Source organism: Mesoplodon bidens (genome assembly GCF_964165515.1).
Source record: "Mesoplodon bidens genome assembly, chromosome: 3".
Lineage (NCBI taxonomy): Eukaryota > Metazoa > Chordata > Mammalia > Artiodactyla > Ziphiidae > Mesoplodon > Mesoplodon bidens.
The window spans coordinates 50,438,386-50,453,795 of record NC_138178.1 but is presented as its reverse complement, the minus strand read 5'-3'; the positions used below and the strand labels follow the sequence as shown (position 1 = coordinate 50,453,795).

At 38.5% G+C, this 15,410-nt stretch overlaps 1 protein-coding gene across 5 annotated transcripts in view; it reads left to right on the top strand.

The window, feature by feature from the left end:
• ICE2 (interactor of little elongation complex ELL subunit 2) overlaps positions 1-13,431 on the top strand; it is a 66,159-nt gene extending 52,728 nt beyond the window's left edge. For 2 of the 5 annotated variants that reach the window (XM_081229367.1, XM_081229365.1), the window contains 5 exons: positions 118-202; positions 1,686-1,736; positions 5,812-6,070; positions 11,096-11,824; positions 12,877-13,431. In XM_081229367.1, coding sequence (XP_081085493.1) covers positions 118-202; positions 1,686-1,736; positions 5,812-6,070; positions 11,096-11,218 — 518 coding nt within the window. In that variant the 3' untranslated portion in view covers positions 11,219-11,824; positions 12,877-13,431. Of the gene's footprint in view, positions 1-117; positions 203-1,667; positions 1,737-5,811; positions 6,071-11,095; positions 11,825-12,876 lie in introns of those variants that run through there. The other 3 variants (XM_081229366.1, XM_081229369.1, XM_081229370.1) reach the window with 3 other exon arrangements.
• Positions 13,432-15,410: the final 1,979 nt, after the last annotated feature.

Here is a 15,410-nt window from a genome sequence, read left to right as displayed (position 1 = left end):
GTTACTTTACAATTAACTACAGTTTTGTAAAAACATCTTTAAAGAGACTGGATAACTTGGCTTTTTTGTTTTTTAAATACTGCAATTGTTCTTTTTAAGTTTGATCTTTTATTTTAGGACATATTGATACATTTACTTCAAAGCTTTTCCTGCTAGAAGAAATCACCTCAGAAGAATTAAAAGAAAGACTTTCATCACTCAAGTAAGAAGCTTTACTTTGTGTTGGGAATTTAAAAACTTAATATGATCACTAATTTTCCTTTATCTGTAAATATTGGTTAAGTTTAAATGATTTATTTTCAAGACTTTTAGTCCTTTTTTACATTGAGGCTTCCCCCTGACCCAGTTTGTGATCCATTTCACATTAATCATTTCCATTTCCAAATTAAATGTACTAGTGACACTAGTATTTCTGCCTAAGACAAAGGAGGCTAGAACAACAGAGGAGTCTTCCATCTTGGTTGTGTATGGGAGCATAAGACTCTTAGCTCTCAGGGATGTATACACTCATTTGGACACCCTAACTTCTAAAAGTTTGTTCTTTTACCAACTATTACTGTACATCAGATTGAAATTAATTTAATTTGCATCTCACAACTTTCTGGGAAGGGCTGGTGGTAGTTTTATCTCCATTTTATATATGAGGAAACTGGAACTTGGAGTGACTTTCCCCAGAGCATACAGCTGAACTAGGGTGACAACCTTGGTAGTTAATATGTTTGATTCACCGTGAAGGATGGGAAATTGTCCTGACTTTTATCACTTCCATAGTTCCAGCTTTGGGGCTTGTCATAGTTTTTGAAGCCTCCAGATTCAAACTTGAATTCTCTGCTTATACTTAAAAACATCTACTTCTATTATAAGGATTGCTTCTTTTGAGGAGTAACCTTTTATTTACATATGTGAATAGAAAAGCTTTTCTGTACATTACTCACTGCCTGCTCTACCTCTTCCATTGAAAACCTTTTTTTTTTTTTAACTTTTTATTTTTTTGCGGTACGCGGGCTTCTCACTGTTGTGGTCTCTCCTGTTGCGGAGCACAGGCTCCGGACGCGCAGGCTCAGCGGCCATGGCTCACGGACCCAGCCGCTCTGAGGCATGTGGGATCTTCCCAGACCAGGGCACGAACCCGTGTCCCCTGCATCGGCAGGCGGACTCTCAACCACTGCGCCACCAGGGAAGCCCTGAAAACCATTTTTAAATAAATAATAAAGGGAATGAATTTAGGTCTAGAAGAGATACTAAATCAATATATTTCATTTCCCTTTATTCATTTAAAGTACCTCTCAATTTCTCTGGTTACCACCACCATCTCTAAAAGGCAAACTCTTCTGCAGATTAGTTCTACTAAAGGCTTTTTAAACTTTTAATCTTTAAAAAAATTTTAAACTTATAAACTTCTTAAAAAGTTTATAGTTTCAGTATAAAATAATGATCTCTTTACAACTGCTCTGACTCCACAAGCCTAATACTTTATGATTTTGAAGAGAAATCAGAAAATGGCAAAAAATTAAGTAAATATAAGTGAATCAAATTAGAAATAAATTTTGGTATTCTGTGTTTTACATTATTTCATCTGTTGTTTTTCTCTGCTATTGAGGATATTTCTCTTCCTGAGGAGCTAAAATTGTTAAGAGTAAGTTTTCTTGTCGCTTAATTTTATATAGATTTCTTCTGTTTAATAGGATATCAAGTTTATTTAACATCCTTCAACACATTCTAAGAAAATTAAGTAGGTAAGTACTTTGGAGGCATTTTGCATTGATATGTCTAATTTTCTTGGGTGAAAATTCATAGAAACTTTGAATATATGTTGTTAGGAATAGATAGAAAATAACCTAGAAATACACAATTTATTCTACTGTGTCAAAAGTTGAAATTGTGAAAATATAAATAAGAAGGTAATATAATAGTCTCTGGCTTTAATGAGCTTGCAATTACATTTTTCTGTAAGGCTATTGTAATGGTTTCCTATTGCCACTATAACAAATTACAACAAACTTAGTGGCTTTAAATAACACAAATTTATTCTGTTATAGTTCTGGAGGTAAAAAATCTGAAATTTTCAGTGGACTAACTTGCGTCAACAGGGCTGGCTCCTTGCTGTGGCTCTGAGGAGACAGTTGTTTCCTCACCTTGATTTTCAGTTTCTAGTGGCTACCTGTATTTCTTTTCTTTTTTAATTGAAATATAGTTGATGTACAGCATTATGTTAGTTTCAAGTTTACTACATAAACTTGCAAGTGATAGGACATTTGCAAACATTGTGAAATGATCACAATAAGTCTAATAACCATCTGTCCCCATACAAAGTTATTACAATAATATTGATCATATTCTTTATGCTGTGTGTTACATCCCTGTGGCTTATTAGTTTTATAACTGGAGGTTTGTACTTCTTAAATCCCGTTCGCCTATTTCTCCCTACACACACCACCTGCAACTGGCAACCACCCTTTTGTTTCTATATCTGTAAGTCTGTCTTCATTTTGTTTTGTTTGTTTCTTTTGTTTTACAGATTCCACATATAAGTAAGTCATGTGGTATTTCTCTCTCTGACTTATTTCATGTGGCATAATACCCTCTAGATCCATCCATGTTGTTGCAAATGCAAGATTTCATTTATTATGACTGAGTAATATTCCATTGTATATATATCACATCTTCCTTGTCCATTTATCAATGAACACTTAATTTGCTTCCATATCTTGGCTATTGTAAATAATACTGCAGTGAACATTGGTGTGCATATATCTTTTTGAATTAATTTTTTTGTATTCTTGTGGTAGATACCCAGGAGTGGAATTGCTGGATCATACGGTAGTTCTATGTTTAATTTTTTGAGGAACCTCCATACTGTTTCCCAAGTGGCTGCACCAATTTATAATTCCACCAACAGTGTACAACGGTTCCTTTTCTCCACATCCTTGCCAACACTTGTCTTTTTGATGATAGCCATTCTGACAGGCGTGAGGTGGTATCTCATTCTGGGTTTTTTTGTTTTTTTTTTTTTTGCGGTATGCGGGCCTCTCACTGCTGTGGCCTCTCCCGTTGCGGAGCACAGGCTCCGGACACGCAGGCTCAGCGGCCATGGCTCACGGGCCCAGCTGCTCTGCGGCATGTGGGATCTTCCCGGACCAGGGCACGAACCCGTGTCCCCTGCATAGGCAGGTGGACTCTCAACCACTGCGCCACCGGGGAAGCCCCTCATTGTGGTTTTGATTTGAATTTCTCTGATGATTAGTGATGTTGGGCATCCGTATGTCTTCTTTGGAGAAATACCTATATATCTTAACTTGTAGCCCCTTACTCCATCTTCAAAGCATATCACTCAAATTTTTGCTTTTATTGTCACATTGCATCCTTAATTGCATTTGCAAAGCCATTGATGGGTAACATTCACAAGTTCTGGAGAGAGGATGTAAACATCCTGGGGGAATATTAGTCAGCCTTCCATAGCTATATTGTTTATATTTTCAAGGTAAGGAAGCAACATAGAGGCTAGTCACTCGGTCCATAGCAAATCTTAGAATATAGATTCTCCACGTGATCATTTATCAAACTGTTTCATTATACGAACCTTTGCAATCCTTGTCTTACACCCTTACGAAAAGATAAACTAAAAAACAATTCAGGAATTTGAACAAAAGGTCAAAAATCTCAAAGTTCTAACTCTCCTACTTTTTATGCAACTAGATAGATGTCAGTTTCCTTATTTATAAAATGATGGTGTTGAGTTCAGTGATTTCCTAAGTACTCCTCAGTTCTGAGATTCTGTGATTCTGTGGCAAGATTTTTGCTTTATATATTCCATTCTTCATGTGAAGTACAATGCTTAAACACGAAATTTGCCAAGTGCTTTTTGAAACTTGAATATCAATATCTTAGCTTATGTATTAGTTTTCAACTGCAGCTGTGACAAATTGCCACAAAATTAGTGTTGACAACAGGAATTTATTATCTTGCAGTTCTGTGAGTCAGGAGGCTAACAGGTCTTCTCAGGCTGAGATCAAGGTGTCATTTTTCTGCTTTCTGCCTTCTCTTTTTCTGTAGGCTCTGGGTATGGTCTGTTTCCTTGACTTTTGTATATTCTAGAGGCTGCCTGCATTCTTTGGCTTGTGGCGCTCTTCCTTTCCTCCCTTTTCAGACTTTGAAAGGCGCGTTGAGTCCTCCTCACATCACATCACTCTCACCTCTTTCAAAGCCGTATCTCCCTCTGAGTCTCTTCTGCCTCCCTCTTCTACATTTTAAGGACTCATGGTTACAGTGAGCCCACTAAAATAATCTAGGAAAATCTTACATTTTAAAATCAGCTGATTAGGAACCTTAATTTCACTTTAATTCCATCTTAGTTCCCCTTTGCCATGTCATGTAGCATATTCACAGGTTCTAGGGTTTGGGATGTATGTTTTTGGGGGAGGCCGTTATTGTGCCTACTGATATTTATATCCATCCATGTACATTGCTGCCCCCATGCAGCACTTTTAAGATATTCTTTCTTGAACTGTCTCATTCTCCATGAATTCTCTCTGTAAACCAATGCATTCTTCATTTTTAGTGAAGGAGGTTAAGATAGAAAGTTTCACTGATAAAATCTCAGTGTTTGAAATGTTACTTATTCCCACTGTCAAATCAATTATTATTCATTTCTTTATATGGGAATAGAAAATGATTGGGGAAAAAATGCTCTGAGAATAAGAATAGTTCTCTGAACCACTTTTGTCAATACCTATTACTTTTCTGTTTAAAAACAGTAATGAATTAATGAAAAACTTATCAGGTTTGTAGGAAGATCCTTGTAAGTATGACTAGTCCTTATTTTTAATGATAGATTGTGGGAAAGAACTGATATCTTCCATTGTACCTTTGAGCTAGAATGTAAAATCCCCCCAAAAAACACAGTATATTAATCATATCCTTTTAGCTCTTTATGTTGTTACACTGAATTCCTTAAAGCTTTCTAAAGAGAAAGGGAAAATATGGATTTGACAGAACTTATTATTGTGACAATAGAGGATCATAATTAAGGGTATGGCTTTTGGTGTTCTACTGCCTGGGTTTATATCCAGGTCCTGCACTCAGAACTTTGGGCAAATTACTTAGTATGTCTGATTTTTGTTTATCTCAAATATGAGGTTAATAATTAATATTATTACTTAAACGTTTGTTTTGGAGAATTTAATGATGAAATGGATATAAACAGTACAGCCGTCGTTAGCGCATGATAAACATTCAGTACCTATTAACTGCTTTGGTTGCTATTATTCTCATGGCCCCTCGTATTGTGATTGTTCTATTGACTGTTTCTGCCACTTTATTTTAAACTTCTCAGTGTAGTGAATTTGTCACATTCACTTTTCTATCTCTGTTCACATATTAGTAGACAGAAAGTAGGTGCAGTGTTTGTTTAATTAATTTAAATGTTGTGTATAGGAATGGTATGTATATGTACTCATGTACTCATATGTGTATGTACTTTTCCATATGTTTCCGTATGTGTTGTCCATGAATTAGACAATTAGGCAGACTGTTTCCCATTAAATTTTTGAAATTTTACAATTTAACTGATGTAACAGTGAAAAGAAAATAAGTATATATCCTGAACTTGGAATAAGAACTAAAGTGAGTTGCTGAAAAGGCATGAAAATAGTTTAAAAAATTCTTAAATCTTACTTGGTCATAAAAGTGTTTTTAGAGGTGGTATCCCATTCCCCTAATTGTTTTCAATTTTATTAATATAGTATGATTAAGAAAGTGCTATTGAATTTGACACAGTGAACCAATGAGTTGAGTTTCCTTGTGTGGATTTAGCTTGCAGGAGGGTTCCTACTTGTTGTCTCACGCAGCAGAAGATTCTTCACTCCTGATCTACAAGACCTCTGATGGAAAAGTTACTAGGACAGCGTACAATTTGCATAAAACACATTACAGCCTTCCTGGTGTGCCTTCCAGTCTCTCAGTTCCCTGGGTCCCGTTAGACCCCAGTCTCTTATTACCATATCATATCCATCATGGAAGAATACCTTGTACTTTTCCACCTAAATCACTAGGTCCCACAACACAACAAAAGGTAAGATCTTTTTTGAAATTAAATGTTCCATTAGGTTGTTTATTATTAATCTGTTTCACTGACTATATAATATTTCAACCTGATGTCTACATTTGCCATGTTAATCACAACACCATTCTAAAAATAATATCTATAGGAAGCATAGATAAAGTTGTATGCTCTACTGAATCCAGTCATCACATCAATGGAACTTTTTATTTTTGTAAGGTTTATGAGTCAACTAAAGAAAATTCTATTAGCCTCCCCAGTGAGGGCATGGGTAAGGCAACCACATAGTTAAATCCCTATGTACCTATGAAAAGCAAAGTTATAATGTTTTTTGCAATTTTTATTTATGTATACTGTTTCATTTCATTAAATATTTGAGGCAATTTGCAGAATACATGCAATAAAATTATGATGATACAATTAAAAATAAGTAGGATATGGGAAAATATAAAAGCAAGTGTTAGTAATTAGTGACTGCAGTACCTTATTAAAAGTTCAAGAGGGACTTCCCTGGTAGCACAGTGGTTAAGAATCCGCCTGCCAATGCAGGGGACACGGGTTCGAGCCCTGGTCCGGGAAGATCCCACATGCTGTGGAGCACCTAAGCCCGTGTGCCACAACTACTGAGCCTGCACTCTAGAGCCTGCGTGCCACAACTGCTGAAGCCCGTGCGCCTAGAGCCCATGCTCCACAGCAAGAGAAGCCACCGCAGGGAGAAGCCCGCACACCACAACGAAGAGTCATGCCTGGTCGCCACAACAAAGACCCAATGCAGCCAAAATTAAATAATTTTTTTTTTTTTTTTTTTTTTGTGGAATGCAGGCTTCTCACTGTTGTGGCCTCTCCCGTTGTGGAGCACAGGCTCTGGACGCGCAGGCTCAGCGGCCATGGCTCACGGGCCCAGCTGCTCCGCGGCATGTGGGATCTTCCCAGACCAGGGCATGAACCCGTGTCCCCTGCATCGGCAGGCAGACTCTCAACCACTGCGCCACCAGGGAAGCCCCAATAATTTTTAAAGTACAATAAAATGTTAAGATGTAAATTGTGTTTTAACGCCAAGTTTTTTTTTTTTTTTTTTTTTTTTTTTTGCTGTACGCGGGCCTCTCACTGTTGTGGCCTCTCCCGTTGCGGAGCACAGGCTCCGGATGCGCAGGCTCAGCGGCCATGGCTCTGGGGCCCAGCCGCTCTGCGGCATGTGGGATCTTCCCGGACCGGGGCACGAACCCGTGTCCCCTGCATCGGCAGGCGGACTCTCAACCACTGCGCCACCAGGGAAGCCCTAACACCAAGTATTTTATCACTCAATATTTTAGTTATAATTAATGTTATGCTCTTTATAGAATCCTTCCCCAGAAATACCAGTTGAATGATATTTCTCTATCTGAAACTTTTGTAAAACCATGGTTAGAGATACACTTTACCATGTCACTCATTCTTTACACCATGTAAGAAGTTCCAGTTTGAGTTTAGTTGAAGGAAAAGTTTTATTCTCTACAAGTGAATCTGACTGTTCAGTCAGCAGTAACACAGTACATTTTCCTTCCCTGCTGCCAAAAATCTTTGAACCAAAATTATTGTCTGAGTTCTCTACTCTTCTCAATATGTTTACCATAGAACATCTATCACGTGTATGTTTTTCACTTCTCCATTCTAATGTTATTACTGAGAGGATCCTTTTAGAAATGACAGCTTCTTATACATTCTTAGTTGACTTTGGCCAAGAAAATATATAAATGCGGTTAACTAGTTGGGACAAGTGAAAGAATGGACAAAGTGAGTTATTAGTATTTTAAGCCATTTTAGCTACAGTTTTTGTTGGCTATTTCCAGTTTAAATTATATAAGTAGTGATTTTTATAACCTCCTGAGGCAACATTTTCTTAACTTAAAAATAATAATTGAGGGCTTCCCTGGTGGCGCAGTGGTTGAGAGTCCGCCTGCCGATGCAGGAGACACGGGTTCATACCCTGGTCCGGGAAGATCCCACATGCCACGGAGCGGCTGGGTCCGTGAGCCATGGCCGCTGAGCCTGCGCGTCCGGAGCCTGTGCTCCGCGATGGGAGGGGCCACAACAGTGAGAGGCCCACGTACAGCAAAAAAAAAAAAAAAAAAAAAAAAAAAAAAAAAAAAAAAAAAAATAATAATTGAAAACTTTTTTGAAGAGTTTATGTTATTTCTAAGAGAATGATTTTGTTTTAACTTAGAAAAATCTGATGATAGTTTCACCTGTAACATTTAACTGTGTGAGTGGCTTATTCCTCTTTAGTGAAAATGAACAGTTTAATGTCTTGACACAATTCCATGTTTTCAGGATTTGACCACATAAATATAAACAGCTTAATTATGTATATGCTGAGCATTTGTTGATTTGTGTTTTGTTTTTTTTTTAAATGGGGATTTTATTTTTCTTTAATTTTTTAAATTTTTATTTATTTTTGGCTGTGTTGGGTCTTCGTTGTTGCATGCAGGCTTTCTCTAGTTGCAGCGAGTGGGGCTACTCTTCGTTGAGGTGCACGGGCTTCTCATTGCGGTGGCTTCTCTTGTTGCAGAGCACCAGCTCTAGGCGCGCGGGCTTCAGTAGTTGTGGCTCGCGGGCCCTAGAGCACAGGCTCGGTAGTTGTGGCGCACGGGCTTAGTTGCTCCGCGGCACGTGGCATCTTCCCGGACCAGGGCTTGAACCCATGTCCCCTGCATTGGCAGGCGGATTCTTATCCACTGCGCCACCAGGGAAGCCCTGATTTGTGTTTTTTTGAAGATATTTCATGCATTCAATCCAAGGACAAAACCTTAGTGAGATTGTCTAGGACCAGGTTGTTGTACAGCCAGACATTAGGTACAGTAGACAATTAGCTAACTAGTGCTTGGTTTGATGTTTTTTTAAGCCCATGGAAAGTTTTTGGTTATCTCTTACACATCTCCCTACAATCTGGCCCTACATATGTAGGAATTACCCCATCTTTCTCCCTTACTTCCTCCTAGCGAGGCCATGGGAATGAGACTTTCTAATCCTACCAAGCTAATAAGCACAGATAGGGATTCCAGCTTTAGCAGCAAAGGAAAAGACGAGAGCTTCAGGAAACCCTGGGACGTAAGATCTTATATGGAACAGAAATGATCTACTTATTTCATGATGTAAAAACTCATATGACAGATATCTCTGCCTCTAATACGATTCCTTAGTCCTTAGTCCACTTGAACTCAGATGTCACCTTTTTGTAGTAGTACTTTAAGCACTAATCCTGAGAGATACCCCAGTAGAGCCTGTGTCTGCCTCTTTTTGCATCAAGCAGAGCTTAATAGGAGGAGCCCATTTGCTTCCTGTGCTACTCCGGACTTCTTCTGATTCTAGTCTTTTTGTACTGGCTCTGTGCCTATCCCTTCTCTCCTTCCACAACTTCTGCTATAAATATGGTTCACACACACACCCATGCACATACACACATACACATATAGGGTCAAAATGCTTGCAATATGGTAGATACAATTAGAGTGGTCAGTATACTTTTATAGTAAATAACAGTTGACTGGGGAGTGGTATACATAATCTAAAAATCACAGCAATTTTTTAATCTGTATGTTAAAAAAGTTCTTCAGATTCAGACAGACAGACTGGCAGACTCAAACCCTAACTCAAGTTTGTCTTTTCTAGTCATCTAATTGTAAACCAAAAAATGCCCCTAAAGAGACAATATAGGGGCTTCCCTGGTAGCGCAGTGGTTGAGAGTCCGCCTGCCGATGCAGGGGACACGGGTTCGTGCCCCGGTCCGGGAAGATCCCACATGCCGCGGAGTGGCTGGGCCCATGAGCCACGGCTGCTGAGCCTGCGCATCTGGAGCCTGTGCCCCGCAACGGGAGAGGCCACAACAGTGAGAGGCCCGCGTACCGCAAAAAAAAAAAAAAAAGAGACAAGATATTTAAGTGAGGGTAGCTGGAGTTTGATTCATTCTTAGTGAGCCAGTAGCCTCTTGGGGCAATGCTAGTAATATTTCTGTTGTATAAGGAATATGAGAGAGTGTGATTGGAATTACAATCATTTCCAGGTCTGAAACACACTGGAGAAGATGTGAAGAAATAGAAGGGGGTGCAAGGTCACTAAAGAAAATAGAGGTAGATATGGACAGGTTCTGGGGAAATGGTTTCAGGCTGTAAAGCTTTTGTCCTTCTCTGTAAGGCCTGGCTCTTCTCCATTACCCCATTTTAAATTTTTATACTCTTCCAGTGGCCAAGGGGATGACAGTATTTCCAGACCTCATCTTCAGTGGGACTGCAATTAGCAAGGGATTGCATCCTAAGAATACACTCTCTTCCCTAGACTGTGTGAGCTAGAAAGTGGGAGTGAGTAGCAACTTGTGCTGAGGAAGAGTAGGTAAGGTAGAACCAGCACCCCAACAAAGCTTCTTCCCCCTGCTCCCTTCTTCCTCTTTTCCCATCCTCTGTAATCGCCTTCCAATTTTTCCTTCCCCCTTTTCTTTCTTTCTTTCTTGTTCTTCCAGCCTCTCAATTTTCCTTTCAAATTGGGGTCTTTTTTCTTTTCCCTTCGTTTCACTTTTATTCTTTTTATCCTTCTTTTTTGGACTCTTCTGTTTTTCTTACTCTGTCTCTTTCTCCATTTCATAATTTCTTCTCTCTCTTTACCACCTCTGACCTTCTTGTATTTCCTTTCCCTCCCTTCCTATTTTTCATTTCTCCTGCCCTTCAGTTTCAGTATTGTAAGCACATTGCTCTAAAGGCGTGTCATTCCCTCATTTTCTCATTTAGCATTTCAAACTTTCCCAAATTTAGCACAAAGTGTGGTTTTCCTCTTCACTTCTCTCCATTTACCCTGATGTATCTCCTTCCCTGATTGTTATTTGAAAGTTTCGTACTTTAAAACTCTGTCAGATTAAAGCTTGCTTAGAAGCAGTTAAGTGGCTAGGGATTAAAAATATATAAAGGACCATTTGCAAGGTAATTAGTCCATGTGTAAATAATAGAGTTGACTGTGTTTAAGAATGTTGTAAACATGTTAAGCCATCCTGTTCTTTGCTTCATCTCTTAGATTGGTGGAACAAGAATGCCTACCCGCAGCCGCAGGAATTCAGTTTCCATGGAAACCAAAAGTCTGCCTGCTCAGCAAGTTGAAAATGAAGGAGTGGCTCCAAGTAAAAGAAAAATAACTTAAGGACTGTACCATGGAAAATGAAGAAAAACCAGTTATCACAGCATTCAATTTAGAAAAGTTTGAGGGGAAATATACCTGAAAGATCTGTAGGCAAGAGGAATGTTTTTCTTGTACTGTTCTTGAGAGTTTTTATAGTGCCTCGAAAATACACATTGACTATGTGAAGCAGTGTTCCAACTAAAATGGAATGTTGTGCTCTTAACACCTGATGTTTGAGGAGGCTCCAGATATGGTTTAACGTTATCGTGGCAGGGAAATAAAGAGAGAAGAAAATATTTTTATATTTTGCAAAAAATTGTAAGTAGGAAAATAATTTGCTTTTTTTCGAGAGCAATATTTATCATTATGTATTATGTTAATAATTTGAGATGTATTGCCGGTCTGTTGAGGTTGGCTCAAAAGGTTAAATCTTGCCACTGTCAGAGATAATTTTGAGCTACGTAAACCTTATTTCTGACCCATCTGACAGTTTTTATATACTACTTTAAAATAATGATTGTTGCAGGTTAATGAAGTTAATATCTTTAAAAACTTGGTGAAATTCCATTGCAGAAGCCAAAAAGGGAAATAAAAAATAAAAAACTCTCTGCCTCTGAAAATTCACAAGTAAGTTAACAGTTTTTTGTTGGGCAATCATCAGTTTGTTTAAAAAAAAAAAACTCTTATGGTGTAACAGGTTCGATGACAAACGCCTCTATCTCTTGGCACAAATCTTGGCTAAGTGTTGAAATACACTACTAAAAGCAAAGAGATGAGTATGGTTTCCAGAAAAATCTCATATTTCAGCCAACAAGGCTAATGTGTGGTAAAACGGAAGGTATTTTTCTTCATCTACACTGATTCATTTAAATTTTTCCGGACCATGGAGATGAATTTGGAAAAGGGCATGATCAGTTGATGTTATTATAGCCAATAATAAGAAGGGATGGACTTAAGAAAGGATGGACTTACTTAACTTTTGTATTCCCCTTCTTTAATGTGCACTAAATATGTGCATCTTTTGTAAAATACAAGCTTTGTAATCTAGGGTAATACTTGCTAAGTTTTTGGCATTTTTTATGCATTTTATATTAATATAAGAAACTAGTCCTAGAAACCTTCTCAACTGTTATAAATAGCAGTTAAGTATTTTATTTACTACCAAGTTTTGATTTTTTTAGTTGGTTATAAAATATTTTTTTAATTAATGAGCAGTTACTAGTAAAATTGTTTTATGCATTTTACTATATAGTTTCCTCATCCTGACATTCCCATTTTAAAATATTGAGCTTGGTTTTCAGTGGTCTTGATCTTTTTTTTTTTTTTTTTAACTTTGTCACATATCCATATTTCCCAGAAATATTCCAGCTGTGAGTTATTTGGCAATGAACCAAGGGAGAGGCAGGGATTCGCTTGGAATTTGCTCTTTTAAAAAAAACTAAACAATGATTGCTTCAGACTTCTGAATACCAGAAAGAGTTGGCTTTCATTCTTTTAGTGTACTTTTTACTTAGTAAAATGTGTGATCTTACGGGTGGTTATTTTGAAATTATCTTAGCCATCTATCTGAGTAACCGTGATAATATATATAAAGCTAGACTTTGTTTTCCACTTGTGCTTTACCAAGCCTCTTTTTTCTAATGTATATTTGATCTTGTGTTCTTTTTCTTGATTTTTAGTACTGAGAATGTATAAGCAAGAAAGTGACATTGACAGTATGAGCAAAGATTTAAAAAAAAAAAAAAACAGACTCAGTGTTGGCAAGGATGTGATGAGCCTGACCCACTTATATCTCTGAGGTGAAGGTATAAACCTTTCATTCAGTAAATGTTTGAGTGCATCTGTACTGTATGCCACATAACCTAAAGTAGGTCCTCATGTTTACTCTCTGATAAAATTCTTTTTTCAGATATCACAATATTTGTTTATTTAACTTACTGTCTTTCTTCTTGAATAGACTACAAGCTATGCCAGAGTAGGGCATATTTGTTTTGTTCACTAGTATGTAACAAACACCTAATACAGTGTCTGTTGTAGTTGCTCAGTAGATATAAGTTGAATGTATGAATAAATGAATGTGTAGGTATCGAGGTTAGATTTTTTTTTCCTCAGGAGCTAACATTCTAGTGGAAGACACATGCTGATCTATGTGATAAGTGCCCTGATAAAGTAATATAAGAAAGTCATCTAATCTGGACCTGATAATTAAGGAAGGTTCTGAGATAAACCTTAAGGTGAGTCTTTTAAAAAAGATTAAGAGTGGGCTTCCCTGGTGGCGCAGTGGTTGGGAGTCTGCCTGCCGATGCAGGGGACGTGGGTTCGTGCCCCGGTCCGGGAGGATCCCACATGCCGCGGAGCGGCTGGGCCCGTAGGCCATGGCCGCTGAGCCTGCGCGTCCGGAGCCTGTGCTCCGCAACGGGAGAGGCCAACACAGTGAGAGGCCCGCGTACCGCAAAAAAAAAAAAAAAAAAAAAAAAAGAGTAAGAGTTATAAGGAAAGAATGAAAGATCTTCCACACAGAAAGAAAGCAGCATATGCAAAGGTGAAAGATGGCCAGATTGTAGGCTGTGAACGTGGAGATGAGAGAAAAAGTTATAGGACACGACAGGCGTGCCGTGATGTGGCATTTGAATTTTGTCCTGTGCAATGTGGGAACTAGTAGTGATTTTTTAATAAAAATAAATAACATTATCAGATATATTCTTCAAAAAGTTCTTATTGGCATTAATCTAGAGAATGGAATGGAGCTGGGAAAGACTATAGGGAAGGAGAAAAGTTGCAAAGGTATGTTATCAAAATTGAAAAATGGTAAAGGCCCTGAATTAAAGCAATAAGAGTAGGGATGGGGAACTTCCCTGGCAGTCGAGTGGTTAAGACTCGGCGCTTTCACTGCAGGGGGCGCGGGTTCAATCCCTGGTCAGGGAACTAAGATCCCACATACCGTGTGGTGCGGCAAAAAAAAAAATAGGGATGGGCTCAAGTGATGGAAGAAAAAAAATGATAACTTGGTGATATAGTTGGTAGGGAGAGTCAAATATGACTTCCAGGTTCCTCATACGGGATACTAGGTAAATAACATTGTTACTTACTGAGAAAGTACGAGGAGGAGTGTGATTAGAGTGGGGAGAGAGCTCACTTAAAAGGGTCGTTTCCATTCACCACTTGTATTCCTTGGATTCTGGGTCTGGGTGTGCCATTATTGCTGCATAATAAGTTACCCCAAAACTTACTAGTTAAAACTACAAATAATTATTATCTCAGAGTTTCTGTGGGTCAGGAGTCCAGGTGCAGCTTAGCTGCGTGCCTCTGGCTCAAGACCTCATAAAGTTGCAGTCAAGCTGTTGGCTGGGGCTGCAGTTGTCTGAAGGCTTGCGTGGGGCTGGAGCATCTGCTTCCAAGGAAGCTCTCTTGTGGTAGCAGTGGAAGTTCTCAGTCTCTTGTTGGCTGTTAGCAGGAAGCCTCATGCTCACCACAGGTACCTCTCTATAGGTCTGCTTGAGTGTCCTCTTGATGTAGCAGCTGGCTTACCCCAGAGAGAGCAGTCCAAGACAGAGCAAGGAGGAAGCCAGAGTGTCTTTTAAGGCCTAGTCCTGGAAGTCAAATACTGTCACTTATGCCATATTCTCCTTGTTAGAAATAAGTCACTAAGTCCACACTCAGGCTTCACCTCATGAAGGGAGGAGTATAAAAAGATTTAGTGAACATGTTTTTAAACCTTCACAAATGCCATGAACATTTTAGGAATACAGAAGAAATAGCTTTAAGGTGGAGAGAAAAGAGAGGACACTTTTTAAAAGTTCCTTACTACCAACATGTTAAATCTGACATAGAGATAGTTGGTGTCAAAGGTAGTTGATCATTTGAGTTTTGAACTCGAGAGAGAAGCCTGATCTCTTCAGTACAGATTTGGGAATTGTTGGTGTATCTGTGGTGATTGAAATCAGAGAAAAGGATGACATAGCAGTAATGAGTGAAATGAAGAAAGGACCATGAATAGAGCCCCAGGAAGAACCATAGAACTTCAGTAAAAGGAGAAGTTTTGTTAAAGTGGCTACAATGGAAGTCAGATTTATGAATGTTAAGGAATAAAGTGAGGTGGAAACAATGAAAATCTTTATTGCAAAACTTGGAAATAGCTCTGTTTGGATCTTCTTTTGTAACTGCAAAGGAAGTTAACCTATTCCTTTCCATTTCTACTTGGATTTTGTGTTTG